This window comes from Malurus melanocephalus, unplaced genomic scaffold, assembly GCF_030028575.1.
Source record: "Malurus melanocephalus ecotype Western Australia unplaced genomic scaffold, MMel_1.1 scaffold_894, whole genome shotgun sequence".
Classification (NCBI taxonomy): domain Eukaryota; kingdom Metazoa; phylum Chordata; class Aves; order Passeriformes; family Maluridae; genus Malurus; species Malurus melanocephalus.
In genome coordinates, this window is record NW_026624126.1 from 54,804 (window position 1) to 71,884 (window position 17,081).

The following is a 17,081-nucleotide window of genomic DNA, read 5'->3' on the forward strand; positions in this document are numbered from 1 at the left end:
CAAGGACCATTCTCTGTGCTTTATGTCTCATGCTGGGCCGTTTCCCTGCCCAAGAACTGATGAACACCACCAATATTTACAGCACTGTAACCGAGCCCCAGCAAGGACACGAGAGACCAAAGTGATGGTTCACAGTCACTGCCTCAGGCTCTCTACAAACCCCAGACTGGAATGGCAAAAAGAGAGAAGTAAAATCTGTGGGAAATAACCACATTTGCCTTCTCATCCTGAACGTCTCCAGCGCCCAATTGCACAGAATTATTCTGAAATCAGTGGGTTTGTTTGGTAAGCAAGGTGACAAAGGGATTTGGGAACTTGTTCCTAACATTACAAGCTGAGCAAGCCACACAGAGCCTGAGAGTATTTGAGAAGTGGAAAAATAAAAAGCCAGTCCATACCAATAGAATTGTGAAGTTTTCCAAGACGCTGTTCATCATGTATTTCTCTGGTAAATGCTTCAGCTTGTGGATGAAGTTGATCATGTATTCACACATGGGAGAGCGGTTTATCCTGTACACGAACCGGCCRTTCTCAAACCTCGCATACTCAGTCTGAAAAAAACATAAAAATTAAGAGCATTTGGAATGTGATAATTCACAGAAAGCAAAAAGTGACTGCTAAATCTGTTTTTCTCTTCTTTTTTTTGTGTAGATAGGAAAAAGTGGCTCAGACACACACATGGGCTGCTTGCTGACTCCCTGCCTGAGCTATGCAATGTCTTGCTAAAAATTCAAGGGCCCTTAATCATCAAAAATAATAATATCACTGCTTGTTCTCTAACTTGCATACTAGCAAACTGAACAGGTGAGGATTATAGAAAGGAAAAGTTAAATAAAAATGAATTAAGCCAAAAATGCTGTGGTAAGATGATTTTACAGCAGTTTTGAGGCACCTGTCTGCAAAGAAGAAAGCAAAAATAAGCTTATACATTTATGCTTAAGTGTGCACATACAAACATATCATTGCATGATTTAAAAGGCAATTTATGAACTACAGAAAGATGCAGGACTGCAGCCAGAAGAAAACCAGCCTGATTTGGATTGCTGAAGGAGGGTCAGGCTGTGACTCTGCTCTCCAGGTACAAACTGCTCAGATCAGCCACTCAGTGCGTTATGAGGACTTCTGGCTTTCTCTAATAATGGAAATTATTAAAAMCCTTTTTTATGGTCACCATGGTTAGAAAACATATTCAGTATAAGAAGGACGTAAACAGTGACCAGGACATCTGTAAAGGCTCAGCCTTCAGCTCTAGGCTAAAATTCCCCCACAAAATCAGTTTTGTACACGACAGATGTGGGTGTGGGGCTTTGCACCACAAACCATCAGAGCCCTGACCACGCCACATAGGCCTGGTTTTGGAAAGGTAAAAAAGAAATAAAAGCACCTATCCCATCATCACAACACCCACCTCTACTTTTTCTACGACTTGCTTTCCAAAGGAGCAGACTTTGGTGGAGCAGGTGATTGTCATGTTTTCKGAGCTCTCGTACTGACTGGTGACTCCGTAAAACGCCCCTGTGTCATCCTGGATGTTGCAGTTTAGGTCGGCCTGTTGGGAGAAAGTGATGGATGGTGAAGATTGGATTTTTCATTTGACTTTTTATCTGCTGCCTTCCGATTTTGAAGCCCACTGAAAATAAAACTCTAATTGTTGTATTTCTCTGCAGACATTTAACCTGGAAAGGKAACCCATGTGGCCGTCTGAAAGCTAAATTGCATTTCTCAGACTAAAGAAATTAAAATACATTTTTTCTCCTTTTTCTCCTTGTCCAAAATGTTAAGACAAAAAAATAAAAAAGGTATTGTCATAGTGATTTTGTGGCTGTGAGAGTCACAGATGTGGCTTTGAGTGGGAATAAGGTGATGTGTTAGACAAGAATGCCCTGGTGTTCAGCTTGAGCTCCTCACTACTGTATTGATTCCAGCCTTGTGTCTACATCTGAAAAGGGATGTTGGAAAATTGGAAAGTGTTCAGAAAACAGTTACAAGAATGATTTCAGGTCTGGAGAACATCCTTTGTAGTGAATGACTAATGAAACTCCATCCAGTTACTTTTTCCAAGGGAAGTTTTTCCACAACCKTGTCATAGGCTGCATGTTGCTGCTTGGGGAAGAGTCTTCTTCTAGATTAAATCTTGCAGAAAAGGACATTCAAAGGCAGAAAGCTAAAGCTAAGCAAAACCAAAAYGTGGAACAAGGCAGGGGCTGGCAGCTCTGATGGCAATGAATGCTGGAATAATTCTCCAATGAGGTGAAATCACAATTATGTGGGGTCTCTAATGAATAAACCCCTGACAGGGATGCTCTGGTTCAAGCTTGGTGCTGTCCAAAGSCAAACATTAATTGTGAGCTTTGCTGTCTGTATTACGTGACAGGCAAGACTACACAAATATAACAACAACAGAACTGGAAAAAACAAAACCACAAATGGATTTTTTTAAGTTTTTTTTTAAAACTTTCAAGAGTAAAACTATTTTGATTTATTTCTGAGCACTGAGTTTTGTATTAGCTGAATGCACTTGGAGGCAGGAGAGGCACTCAGCTTTCTGGCACCCTCTCTGCACTGTAAGAGCATGATTAATTCATTAATAAAGCAGAGTTTGTCAATGGGTAACACTGGAAATATTACATTTTAAGAGCACCAAGTGTCCAATGCACTGCATGGAGAAACCTCTGCCAGTGTGCCAGAGCAAGCACCTAAACAGAGGCGGCTGCAACCAAAATAAAGAGTAAAAATCAATTAAAAAAACATCTTTCCATCCCWTTCCCAAGAGCTCCTGGGCTCTGTGCTACAGGCAGGGGCAGAGGGKAGAGCTCTTGTGTAATAATAACAGCTTTGGCTGACAAAAACGCAACTCCAGCAAAAACTGCKGCGAGGAGCCTGAATTCATCCTGCTGAGTAGAGGGAAAACAGCACCTACTGGAACCAGTGGGGTTTGGGAGGGTCAGGACAGTTTGCACTGGCACTCAGGAGTTAAATTAAGCACATAAGGTCACTTATTAACAACACATAGGTTGGAGCAATGCTGACTGCAGGGAGGTGTGTTACTCATATGACTGCACCATGCTCCCCTCCTCCTCCTCCTCCTCCTCCTCCCCAAAGCACCTCCAAAGAGCAGAGATTCCAAATCATGGAGCAATTTTTTCCATCTGGGCAGTTGGCAGTTGCTGTGCAGCTCAGGAATGGGGTCCAATCTGCCACATGGTTGGGTTTGTGATGGAAAGGCCAAACTGCTCTGCCTGCCCAACCCTTCCACCCCTTATCCATCCCCAAATCTGAGCAGGGCTCCTCCTGGAGCACAGATCCTCGCTGGGAAAGGCACATGCATGGTGCTTTCTTCCATGGCTAATTTGTTTTGCATACATTTGCATGCTGCCACAGAGCCATTCACACTGCTGCTCCCATTTGCTGCAGATCATTTGCCAGTCAAGCTGGAGAGTGTGTGAGTCTGTGTGTGTGCAGGGAACTCCAAAATTCTGGATTATGCAATATAAATTGCATGTAAAAATAGAAAAAAAAAGAAAAAAAAAAGACAGTAGCCACAATTGTGTGTGTGTGAATGAAGGGCACAAAGAATTTCTGCACCTTTTGAGATGGCTGGAGGCACATGGGGTAAATTCAGGAGGGGGTGGGAGGAGACCACAGGCACAAGCCATTTCTGAACACTGATTACATGGGGAAATTGTTTGTTCCAGTGTATCACAAAGAGAAGGAGCATTACTTTTCATGCCACAGCTGTTTTGAATAAGAATAGGAATAAACTTAACTATCCTCCTCATGTTACTTACCACTAATTATGGCATATATTTACATCTATAAAACAGTGAAATTTTGAGAGACATAATTTAATGCCCCTTTATTGTGTAGATTCCTTTATTTCCATCCCRCATTTGAATTTCAAAAATGTTTAGGACTTCAAAGCATCTTTAAAAGCTTGCCCTAATTATAATATGCATYACTTTCTAAAACTCCTAGTTTGCATTGCAGATTCCTGCAAATAGAGGCATTCATTTTAAACATCAATTAATATCATCCACGCATCTTCAGATGAGTTTGGTCTTTGTTTCAGAGTTGCAGTGAGCTCTGACTAAGCTTTCTTCAGTTAGAACAGTTCAAGCTACTGCAAACATTTAAAACTAAGCCAGTGGATCAGATCTGTAGAAAGCCCAACACTGATTTATATCAGTTGGTTTCTCCTATGTCACGAATGAGAAAACCTCCCTCTTCCTTTCAGACACATTTGCTTCCAAATTCTGCAGAATCAGAGCTCAGGTTGGCACAGAGCATTTGGCAGTGCAGAGACACAAAATCCCAGCACGTTCCTGCAAGGTGTGCTTACACACAAATGGGAACAGCAGCMTTTTTTCTGAAGAAATACCCTACAGGAATGAAAGAAATAAAGGACAGTGAGCTGAGAGTTTAGGATCTCATTCTCATGACTAATTAAACAGCTATTTTCTGTTTTTCCTCTACATAATCCTAGATATAAATAGGACTGGGGGGGAGCACTGGTGTGAAGTTTATTTCTGGAAGATTCATTGAGTTTTGCTGCACTCAAACACTACCCCAGGTACCTTCACTCCCTCGATGAGAGAGAAAATGCACGGGCCTGTTTTAAGATCATGGCTCAGATAAGTGTCCTCACCACATTTGTAATGCAGAACTCAGAAGGATGTTAGCACTGTGTGTTTTTAATCCCTAAATAAATAGAGCACGGATTTGTATCAAAAGGCCATTATGCTGGAGGGCACGGCGAGGTTGGGAAATGTTGGATTTCAGGAGCTGCCTGCACATCCTGAGTGCTGAACTGTGCCATGTCACAGCTGCACACTCACCTCTGAGAGCTGCACTGCATTTCTGTGCCTCTGCTGCTCTCTGTGGCCCAGCTCCTGTGTCCTGATCTACAAAAAACTCATCTTTTGGGTGAAGCTTTAGTAGTTTAGMGGTTGGCCARTGGTTGAACTCAATGATCYTAGAGGCCTTTTACAACCTAAACGACTTTATTATTTTAYGTTTATATTGCCAACATGAGATTTTGTAAATACTATCAGAAAAACCTCTCAATGAAGTTTATCACAACTAGATCAACACGCAGCATCCCAGCCCTCCATTCTGATTATTTTTTCACCCTTGCTCTGATAAGTTTTGGAGCAGCAGGAAAAGGCAAGGAGAAAGCAGATGTGCTTCAGGAAATGCCCTGGCACTCTCCAAAGCTCACAGCTGTCTCAGTCACAGCCCTGCTTGGTCCTTTTTGGGTAAGATGATGGCAGAAGCTGCACCTCGGAACATTCACAGCAGGATCCAGGATCCATTCCCGAGCCTTCCTCGCCTTCCCTGGGACCACTAGATGGCAGTTCCCATCTCCAAACGGGAATCTGGGTATTCCTGCCCAGTTCCCATCTCCAAATGGGAATCTGGGTATTCCTGCCCAGTTCCCATCTCCAAACGGGAATCTGGGTATTCCTGTCCAGTTCCCATCTCTAAATGGGGATCTGGGTCCCACTGACTCCAGTTCCCATCTCCAAATAGGGATCTGGGTATTCCTGCCCAGTTCCCATCTCCAAATAGGAATCTGGGTATTCCTGCCCAGTTCCCATCTCCAAACGGGAATTTGGGTATTCCTGCCCAGTTCCCATCTCCAAATGGGAATTTGGGTACCACTGACTCCAGTTCCCATCTCCAAACGGGAATTTGGGTATCACTGACTCCAGTTCCCATCTCCAAATGGGGTCTGGGTATTCCTGCCCAGTTCCCATCTCCAAATGGGAATCTGGGTCCCACTGACTCCAGTTCCCATCTCCAAACGGGAATTTGGGTATTCCTGCCCAGTTCCCATCTCCAAATGGGATCTGGGTACCACTGACTCCAGTTCCCATCTCTAAATGGGGATCTGGGTACCCCTGACTCCAGTTCCCATCTCCAAATGGGGATCTGGGTACCACTGACTCCAGTTCCCATCTCCAAATGGGGTCTGGGTATTCCTGCCTAGTTCCCATCTCCAAATGGGAATTTGGGTGCCACTGACTCCAGTTCCCATCTCCAAATGGGCTCTGGGTCCCACTGACCCTGCCCAGCATGCAGATCCAGGCAGAGCTGAGGCACATCAGTTGAGGAACATCTCCTCTCTGCTCCTGGGRGCTGTGAGCCCACCCCAAGGATGAGGGAACAGCAGAAGAATTTTCACAGACACCCCTAAAGGTACTGCACACCCCACACACCCCCTGTCCCAATCACAGCCCCCATCCCACCCCTTACTCACCCAGAATTTCACCAGGAAGAAAGCGTTCTGAGGCCCCTTCCCAAAGAGCTCCTTCAGGCCGCCCTTCTTCTCCGGGAATTTGTCATAAATCTGACGGATGTCCACGGACTCGAGCAGAGGGTCGCTGTAAGAGTGGTTGGCRTGTCCAATGTGCACGAAGAGGTGTTTGTTGTACTGCAGGGACAARCAGAGAGTCAGAGCTGCAGGAGGAGAGCAGGGGGTTCTTATRGCAGGGACTGTGTGTGATCCCACCCAGGGGATGGAACAAATGAATGAGCCCCCTTTGCTCGTGGGATTTGCTGCAGAATGGTTTCTGTGAACAGCTTCACTGATTGTGTCTGTGAACCAGGGATAAAATCAAAAATCTGTGTCCCTGCTGCAAACCCCACAGCACGGGTTTTGTAAGGGGTGACTTATGCTGCAAGGCCCAGTGCTGGTGAAGAGCCCTGAGCACAAAAAGATGAATGTGCTCACGAGAAAAGCCTATTTCTGCTGTAAACTGCCTTTTAATGTCCTGTGTGCTCAGAGCCTGAATTTCTGCTCGTGCCACAGAGCTCTCTTATGCACATCTCCATTAAAAAACCCAAATCTCTGTCTGTGGCACATCTCAGCTAAAAGACACAGCAGGGATTTATTTCCTTTTGCCTGCAGGATGGCAGTGACAAGGCCAGTTACTCTGTGCTGAGACACTGAGTGTCCTCACTGAGTGTCCTCACTGAGTGTCCTCACTGTGTGTCCTCACTGTGTGTCCCCCTGCATTTCGGCCCATGCAGCACTGAGAGCCCCCTTTCCCCCTTCCTTCCTTCCCTCGGGATCCCTCTGTGATCACCATCCCTGCAGAACATCATCCCACCATAATCACCCCATCACAATCACAGCATCACCTCTGCAATGCCTTCCCTGCCTTGGCCCACACAGTGCACTCCTAAAGAGCCCAAAATGATTTTTTAGGGACTGCCATTCCTCCAGGAGAATCTTTCAGCACCGAAATCAAAGTAAAAGGATGAACACCAAAGACCCTCCACGGGTCAAGCAGCACCTCCAGGACCATGAGAGCAGAGTGAAGGAGCTCCAGAGGGACAGGATTCAAATTTGGGGTTTTAGCCATGCAGATCACAAACCATTTTGCCATCTCAGTTAAGGGAAAGTTATGCAGTCAATGAACATCAGGAAACCCTGTCACAATGAAGAGATGCTCTATAGAAGGGGCTATTCCCAAAAGCTTAGGCACAAATAAAATATTTAAAACCCCAAAGCAAACCTCATTTAAGCTATTTGGTTTACAATGTACCTGCTGAATGAACTAATTGAAGTGACAAATCTAAATGAATTGGGCAACCACTCAGAGCCTTCCTYTGGTGTGAGCAGAGTCTTCCCTAGCAGATGTCCAAAACTCTGGGGAAAAGGAAATGGACTGGCTGGATTTGTGCACTTAGGAAATGAAATTGAAATCTATTAAAAAATCATCTAGCACAGTGAAATCTGAATTTAGAACCAGAGAACACTCAGCTGGTGTGGGGCCACAAATGATATACAGCCTGTGTTTTTTTGCAGAGCTTATTTCTTGTTTAACGTCGTGGAAGTAAAAAGGAAAGGGGATTGTTTCCTCTCACTCTTCTCTGCTGGAGTTGTTCCAGGTTGTACAAATAACCACATTTTTATGGAAGCAGACTTGAGGGCTCAGATTCTGCTGTAAAGTGTCCTCCTCCCCAGCAGTCTGTGGAGGGAAGGGGGAKCTGCATTTCACAGTGTGGCCACTGCAAATTCCTCAGACAATTCACACATTGTACTTKATTCTGCAAACCAGGCAAATACACAAAACTGCTCGGTATCCAAACTTCAGAAAAAGCAAACRCATTTATAGGGACATGGAGCGTGAAGCCTTAATGCTCTTGAAATAWAAAAGCAGAGTTGGAGCAGCTGCAGAGCTGCCACAGTTGTCTGCAGAGCTGGCCAAAGCACCAGATGCTGCTGCAGAGAAATTTCTGAGCGGGTACAGCAGGACAGATGGCATGACATCACCTGACAACATTCTTAGGACAGAAATGTTTATTTTGATATTGCAATGTGTGATTATTTTCTCCTTATGTTGCTGCAATTCCTGTGCTAAGTGCAATCATTGCTAATCTAATTAGACATGGCATATTTCTGCGAACCAACAATGATAATGTGATATTGGAGCAGAGTAAATGGTACTGGAATGATCCCCTCACTTTTATCCAAACACTCCCCAACAGGAACTGATGCATGRAGGCAAAGGAGCAAAGTTTTCTGCCTATATTTTGGAGCCCATTGGTGTCTGAACAGCTTAAAAACATCCTCATTATAGTGAGAATTCACTCTTGGTTCAGACTGAGTGTCCCAGAGTCAATGAAGTACTTCAGCTGCTGAGGAATTTACTTACACTACAGCATTTAAAGGATTTGCATCTGGCATCAGGGCAMTAATGTGCTTTAGATGCCATAAACCACCACAAGTCAAATCCTGCATTTTCTAAGCACACAAAAATAGGAAGAACATTTTCAGCTGGGTCTCCTGTGTCTGCTTTACACCACATGCCCTGGAGATGGCTGCCTCTGAAAGCTGAGCTCCTTCCCTTAAAAAAATCCCAACTATCCAAAGAATGCAGTAAAGCCATGAAATATGACTGTTGTCAAAYAACACAACAAGAAAAATTATAATCCACTCAGGAATTTAAAAGAACCAAGACAAATTGCCAATGGCAGGAGATGCAAGCATTCAAGCTGGTGCAGAACAAAGACAAACCACCTTAATTTGTTTTATCAGCCAGCACRTGCATTTGTAACAGCTCCCCAGCAGTTTTGCAGGAATATTCTCACACAACCATGCAGATGAGCACATGGAGGTGATGTGGGTGCTGAAGGTGAGGGCAGCTCAGCTGTTCTGAGAAGGAGCTGCTGTTTTTGAGGGAATGGCTTTGCTCATGGCACAGCACCCCAGAGGAAGGGTTCTGTAGTGATTGAACCCCCCCAAATCCCTCTGGCCATGCCTGGAGTCACCTCCTGAGCAGAGATTGTGCTCTGGGGACAAAAAGAGCCCGATGGGGATGGGGTGGATGGAACCAGCCCCTGGTGGATCAGAATCTGTGTTCAGCTCCAACCTGCACCCTGCCAGCCTCAGCTCTGCTGCCTCGCTCTATCTCGTAAATCTGAAACTCTTTAATTTCCTGCTGATGTAAGAAAATCGCTCTGTCTGCCAACAAGTTTTTTTTTTTATTTCTACCAAAACACCAGTGACTGAATATTTAATTCCTGCCGCTGTTGTCCTCCACTGAAGCAGACTGGGAGTTATAAAAGTGATACTTTAATGCTGTAACTGGAGCCTGCACTAACTCCTGTTGGTAAGGTTTTTAACACTTTCCTGTGAAGTGTTAATTGAATTTCTGTGCTGTGTGCTCCCTTACAGCTGCTCTGTCATGGACCTCCGTGAATTCTGCCCGGATCTGCACAGGGGYTCAATCAGAAATGTGAAGTAAAAGGAGGTTTTTGGCAATTTTATGTTTGCAGAAATGGAGGGGTAGGTGATGAGGGAGGTCAGCTCCTGAACCTTTTATGACAGCATTTCCCAGCCACTGCCACAGGAGTGTGGAACCAGGACCTGCAGGGTGGGCAAGGTGCTTACACAACATTTCCATCAGCTTTTCTGCAGCACTGAARATCATCTTTCAGTTCTGGCCTGGCTCATTTAAGACTCTGCAGTCCCAGCTCCAGAAGTGCTGAGAGCTCAGATGGGAAAATGATGCCTGACTATAGGAAGCTCTCAATAATSTTAAGCATTCTGCAAAATCAAGCTCATGACAAATCAAAGGGGACCCTCAAAATCAGTGGCCCATTCATTCTTGTGCACCTGAACTTCTTGGTTTGTCAATTGTGAGTGATAATGCTCCTTCATCTCAAAAGACTGCACTGGTACATCTGTGAAATGCAAATGGAGGGAATTATTAATTCCATTTGGAGGGGAGGTTAGACAGTGCACAGCAAGCAGGGCACRGGGCCATGCATTTCAACAGCACAAGAAAACAAACTACTGAATGGTTGCTTATCAAAGGAGGGCCATCTACATCTCCCCTGAATGCAGCAGAGGAACAAATAAACATGGGAGTGTGTCATTATCTGCTCTTGGCAGAGCAGGCACAGCAGATTTCCCAACGTGTGAGGGTCAGGCAGTTTTGGGGTGGCTGTAGGGTGGGGAGGCTGTAGGACGAGTTGGGGACATGTGGGGCACAGGCACAGCCACCCCACCCCGTGCCAGCCCGACCCACACACCCTCTGCATTCCAGTTCTGCTGGGAAAGCTCCCCAGCACCAGTGGGGYTGGAGAAAAGGAGAAAGGAGCTGCAGGAAGGCAGCAGGGAGAGCACAGCCAGGCCCCAGGAGGATTCCCAGCTGTGGGCTGGCTTTGGGGAATAAATGGTGTTTATTTATTACGGTGGGTTTCCCAGCCCACCTAAAAACAGAACCCTCCCTGGAAGGTCCATGTCCTGCTGGAATCCAGGAATCCAGGAATATAGGAATCCTCCCTGGAAGGTCCATGTCCTGCTGGGATTTCATGTCTCCAGGAATCCTCTCTGGAAGGTCCATGTCCTGCTGGGATTCCCATCATGTCTCCAGGAATCCAGGAAGGTCTCCAGGAATCCAGGATTTTCTCCAGGAATCCAGAAATGTCTCCAGGAACCCAGGAATCCTCCCTGCAAGGTCCATGTCCTGCTGGGATTCCCATCATCTCTCCAGGAACCCTCCCTGGAAGGTCCATGTCCTGCTGGGATTGCCATCACATCTCCAGAAATGCAGGAATATCTCCAGGAATCCAGGAATGTCTCCAGGAATTCAGGAATCCTGCTGCACGGGCTCTCTGCTGCCCCAGCACAAGATCAAGACTGGAGCCTGTGTCAATACAGGATCCCCTTCGAGTGTTTTCTTGGCATTTCTGACCATGGACACTTGAAAATGAACATTTCCCAGAGTTTGACATTTGCATCCCAGGGCTGACACAGCTCTCCAGCACGGCAAAATAAATGAGCCTTGTGTTTGGCAAAACTTCTTCTGGTTCCAGATTAAAATGACCTCAAATCCCGAGGCTGTGGCTTCCAGACATTCATCCTGATGTGAGTTTGCTTTCTCCATCCTGATGTGAGTTTGCTTTCTCCATCCTAATGTGAGTTTGCTTTCTCCATCCTGATGTGAGTTTGCTTTCTTCTCCTTTCACATCACACAGACACCAAAGCAAGGACTGTGAGTGAAATGCTGAACTGCTTTTTGTACTGTTTACAGGGAGTGCAGAAAGGATAAACAATCCTTGCAACAATGGATATTGTTCAAGGATGGAGGGCTGCTTTTGAAAAGATCTCATTTATTTTTCATCACTTAGGTAGTTTGATTAACTTTGGTGGATTTTACTGCATTTGGCTAATGATGGCAGGCTGTTTTTATGGCCCTTGAGCAATTGCTTTCCCTTTCTGGTTCTCAGGCACAATTCTCCCTGGGCTCACAAAGTCCTTTTACAACGACAATAAAACCTGAATTAAAACATAAAGAATGTTTTATTTCTTCACCGCTTTTTAAAATGCATTTTGAAATTTGGACCTAACACAATCTGACAGTTTGGATGGGTGGACTAACACTGAMAATGTCCATCAGCCATGTCCTTTATAGCCCTACATAGATGTTTTAAATGTGAAGCTGACTGAAGTGTTCACAATTTAAATTCATGTGACAGCAAGAGCAAGAACCCTCAAAAAGGAAGAGAAGAAAGGACTTTTTTTTGTTGGGTGGTGATAGAGTTCTGGCCTGATTTTGGGCAGGGGGAAAGAGAGAGGAAGGGTCACCCGTTTTTAATAAAATGCTGGAAGCGCATTTGATCAAGAAAATATTTGATGTCATTTTCTGTGAAAAGCCAGCAGTGTAATGAACACATAACTGTGGTAAATATRTGATGATTWATGTCAAGGTTCAAGGCTTACTGGRGTAAATGAAACWTTACAGCCAACTTYAGAAACTACCTGTGCAGGTACAGTATGCAGACTGAAAATCCAAAAGAAAATTTAAAACTTCATTAAAAATAATAATWAWAAAAAAATCCAACATGCARTATGCACACTTTCTGTGCAAGTCCTTGATTTTGTTTCAGTTAGGAAATAGATTAGGCTTTAACTGAGAGTTGAAGCACTGAACTCTTGCCAAGAACACAATGCAGTTTGGTCCACCTGCTAAAGTAGGTCAGCAGAGACAGGAGCCAGAGCAAACCCTGCCTGCTCTCACAGAGGCATTTGCTGCTGCAAATGGGGAAAAGAGGGCAGGAAAGGAAAATGCACTCACAGAGGCTGCAAATGGGGAAAAGAGGGCAGGGAAGGAAAATGCACTCACAGAGGCATTTGCTGCTGCAAATGGGGAAAGAGGGCAGGAAAGGAAAAGGAAAGGAAAGGAAAATGCACTCACAGAGGCATTTGCTGCTGCAAATGGGGAAAGAGGGCAGGAAAGGAAAAGGAAAGGAAAGGAAAAAAAGAGGGCAGGAAAGGAAAATGCACTCACAGAGGCATTTGCTGCTGTMAAYGGGGAAAAAGARGAAAATGCACTCCAGGGTGAGAGGAATACTGCACRGAGCAGCACTGAACACGGACACACCAGGAATATTCCATCAGATTTAACCCTGGATGGCATCTGCAGAGGSTGCAGGACAAAGCTGAGGGGCAGCAAAGTCCAGGGCAGTAAATACTCACWGATTCAGGATCCCTCTGCTGCTCGAGGAAAGCTGAGAACTCCACCAGCCTGAGCTTGGTGGTGCCAATGGAGCGGCCCTGCCACGCGGGCACCGAGGGAGCTGGGGCTGAGGTGGGCTCAAAACCTGCAGAAAAGGAAATATTTCATCAAGAACACTTGCTCAGTTTGTATTTGCTCAAATATAATTGGGAATTATGCACCTAGCCCTTGGATGTTTRTATGAATTTTCACAAGTGATTAATTCAGGGCGAGTTAAAATTGGAAAAACTCAAGAGCAATATGTAGAAAAAGAGGTCCCAGCCCAGCAATCTAATAATGGTGGAAAGAAAAGTCCTACTGGGTTGTTTCCTTGGGGCTGTAACTCATTTTTGTATAAACAGGAACTTGATTACAGAGATTTACAGAGGCTTCACCTGCACCTACAGCTTCACCCTTCCTTGGAAATGGCATCAGGACTCTCAGGAGGTGTTTGTGCYTTGGAGTCAGCAGAACTCACCCCATTTCTGGCTCCTTATGTGCCCCACGTTACCAGTAAATCACCTCTCTTTTTGCCTATTTCTCCTGCCACTCTCAATTCCCCTCTCCCATTTAGAGTACAAGGTTTCCAAGCCAGGCACTGTCTCTTRCTATTTGCACATTGGGTCTTGACTTCTTTTGGAGCTTTTAGGCATCATTATGCTACAGCTAATAATAAATAATTACTGTAGAGAGCTGAATCATTCTCTAAAAAGAAAAAAAAAAAAGGTTTTAAATTGATAATAAAGAGAGAATGGCATGATCTAGATAGAGAAGGGATGTTAACCACCCTCTCTAATTCACCTCAAGAGAAGGAATAAATGCTATCTCTTGGTTGTCATTGCAGAAAATTAGATGAGAGGGAAAGAAAACTGCAGAGGAAGAGGGAAAGGCAAAGCTCATCTTGGGAGACACAAGGGAGGCAGGGAGAGGCAGCAAAGTGAGAGAACAAAGATGATCCTGAGCTGGGCTGAGAGGCAGGGAGAGCCTACAGACAGCATGAGTTTTGACTGACTTAGAAATACTAATAATCCTATTCTGAGAGAAAAAAACATGGAAAGAAAAGTATAATTCCCAAGATATAATCCCTAAAATGATGGGACACTGGGGTTGGTGTTTGCTTTGGCTAGAGGGAACATGAGATGCAGAAGTGTCAGAGCTTAACACATCACATTCAACACAAAATTCCAATATTTTCAAGGGAGAGGATAAATGGGAGCATTACCTGAAATGGGAGCTGTGACTGATGGCTGWATGGGATAGGCCTGCTGGATGAATGGCTTTACGCTGGAATAAAGAGGGACACAGAAATCACACACCGTGCTATCTGCAGGAAATTCCAACAGACTCACACAGCACAGGAAAATAGAGCAATGACCTTTACCCAAAACAAATCCCCTCCTTGCAGAGGATAATTTATTTAACACACAGATAGCACAGGGGGGATGAGAATTACACCCAGCATCCCAAAACCAGGATCTCACTGGCGCTTCTTCACATCACCTCAAAGATTCCTTCTTTCCCTAAAACCATCTTTGCTTCCTTTTTTGGGGAGATTTGCAAGTTCTTACTTCCCTGCTAGCACAGAATGCCCAAACCACCACTGCCTACAGAAAGATCTGTGAATTTTCACACTTACTCTTGTGATGATCCAGGCTGCCCCGTTTGAATCATGCCCGGCCAAAACTGAAAGAGCAAAAACAGAAAACAGGCCCACAGTTGTTGTCTCTGTTGGAAGGCTTTGGGTATTTTTGAACAAGCATGATTCCTTTCACAAACACAAGTCAGAGAGTTAATCCATTCATTCTGTCTCAGTTTTCCACTGAACACTGTTAGAGAATAAAGGGATTTTTTGGGGTTTCTGCTGCTGACTTACCCCAGGTGCCCCAGGAAAGGTGGGACGGGGGATTCCTGGCAGGCCCAGCTTGTTGTGGATGGCAGTGGCTGAGACAATCTGAGCTGATGACATTGCTGCCATGTGCTGGAGTGCTTTGTCCTTTGCTGTCTGATCCTTCAACAGGACAATTACACCGAGTCTTAAAACATTTGGCACAACCAACGGCGTTAAATAACTGCAGCTACAAGCACAGAACTAAAAAACTTAAAAAGCCACACAGAAAATGCAAACATAGCRAAACCATGCAGGAAAAAAAAAAAATACAGCACGGAGGCTAACACTCCAACTACCTCAATGCACAACCTCCTGTCAGACATGCATGGTAACCTGAATTCTTACAGTCTGCTCTGCCAACACACAGGAGAACAAACTGCTGCCCACTTGTGATTCTGGGCTGATTTTAAACCAGGCTGGACTAAGCAGGACACGCTGCTGAGGCTCAGCTCTGCCTGCAGGACAGGGAGCACTGAGATTGCAGCTCCAGCATCTCCATCTAAGAGAAGTTTGCCTTTCGTGTTCCATTATAAAATGGGAACAGAACTGCAGCTGGCTCACAAACAGGACAGTTCTCTTCGTGCTAAARGGCTGAAGAGACATTTTGGATTCAGCTTCATGAAAGCAAGAAAGTTAGGCCACAAACACTTTCAGTCGTGGCATTTTTACTGGCTTACAGTGCTCCCAAAGAAAGCCATCAGCCACCAAATTCCTGCTGTTTTCAAGCACACAGGAACGAGTTTGGGAAAAGGTGGGGTGTTATTGGTTACTGGTATTAGAGCAGCACTTGGAGTGAGTGACTGCCACAAATATGGCACAGGACAGGAGGGGAAAGGCTTCAATGCAACAGCATTAACCAGGGAAAATGATTAAACAATAACACTCTGCTAAAGAGTGTTTACTCATCCAGAACAACTATATTAATAAGTACTAATATTTAGGGATGTCACTTAGAATGAAGGAACACAAGCAGTATTAGGCAAGGACATTTTGGTTGGGTTGTTTTTGGTTTTTTTTTTCTAGTTTTATTTTACAAGCCAAGTAGCAAGCATGCTGGCAAGAGATGCATGCTCTCATGTACACATGACTTTGCACATATGCTTCCTCTAAAGCTCCTATATGTAGTACTATAGGTGAGCAGTTCCTTCCTTTGAATAGCTCCTTTAGAAACAGCACAGGCTGAGAGTACAGGAAAGGCTAGCCAAAAAATACTGCCAAGCACAGCTAAGGTACATAATACTTGGTTTAGTCAAAATACTTACCATGCTTGTTACCTGGATACAACAACAAACAGTTTATTAAAATGCTTGTGTASAATAGCGGACTCTTAGCAAAATATGAACAAAATAGTAAGAGACAAAGGAAGAGCAGTRTGCTCAACATTAAAGATCAGCTTTAAACAAATGCATTATTTTCACCCAGGGACTGATTCATTAAAAGGGTTAAAGAAAGGATAAAAAATAAAACCAACAAAACCTGGGGAGGAACAAGCGCAGCTCTCTGTGTGCACGCTGTGAATGCTGAATGAGAGGAATTGTTGTGTGTGTTCCCCTGAGCTGTGTGAGGATCCCTGTGGACACAGCCCTGGGGTGGGAGCAGCAGTGGAGAAGGGCAGGAGCTGTTTCAGCATCCTTCCCTGTGCCCTGCAGGATGTGAGGATGTGAGGATGTGAGGATGTGAGGATGTGAGCCCTCTGCTCAGCTACCTGAGAGCTAAAACAGCCCTGGGAGCAGCAGGTGGAGAGGGCAGGAGCTGATCCAGAATCCTTCCTTGTGCTCTGCAGGATGGGACCTGCAGGATGTGAGGATGTGAGGATGTGAGGATGTGGGGATGTGAGGATGTGAGGATGTGAGGATGTGAGGATGTGAGCCCTCAGAGCTAAAACAGCCCTGGGAGCAGCAGTGGAGAGGGCAGGAGCTGTTTCAGCATCCTTCCTTGTGCTCTGCAGGATGGGACCTGCAGGATGTGAGGATGTGAGGATGTGAGGATGTGAGGATGTGAGGATGTGGGGATGTGAGGATGTGAGGATGTGGGGATGTGAGGATGTGAGGATGTGGGGATGTGAGGATGTGAGCCCTCTGCTCAGCTACCTGAGAGCTCCAACAGCCCTGGGCTCATCTGTGCCACCTTCTGCCCCGTGTGAGCCTCCTCTGCCTCCCCAGAGCCCAGAGCTGCTGCAG

The 17,081-nt window shown here is 45.2% G+C and overlaps 1 protein-coding gene across 3 annotated transcripts in view; it reads right to left on the minus strand.

Moving 5' to 3' along the window:
- TEAD1 (TEA domain transcription factor 1) overlaps positions 1 to 17,081 on the minus strand; it is a 67,375-nt gene that overhangs the window by 5,310 nt on the left and 44,984 nt on the right. For 2 of the 3 annotated variants that reach the window (XM_057385959.1, XM_057385961.1), the window contains exons 3-9: positions 14,887 to 15,021; positions 14,650 to 14,696; positions 14,236 to 14,297; positions 12,995 to 13,119; positions 6,260 to 6,433; positions 1,409 to 1,549; positions 399 to 551 (exon numbers count right to left, since the gene is read on the minus strand). In XM_057385959.1, coding sequence (XP_057241942.1) covers positions 399 to 551; positions 1,409 to 1,549; positions 6,260 to 6,433; positions 12,995 to 13,119; positions 14,236 to 14,297; positions 14,650 to 14,696; positions 14,887 to 15,021 — 837 coding nt within the window. Of the gene's footprint in view, positions 1 to 398; positions 552 to 1,408; positions 1,550 to 6,259; positions 6,434 to 12,994; positions 13,120 to 14,235; positions 14,298 to 14,649; positions 14,697 to 14,886; positions 15,022 to 16,163; positions 16,481 to 17,081 lie in introns of those variants that run through there. The other variant, XM_057385960.1, reaches the window with a different exon arrangement.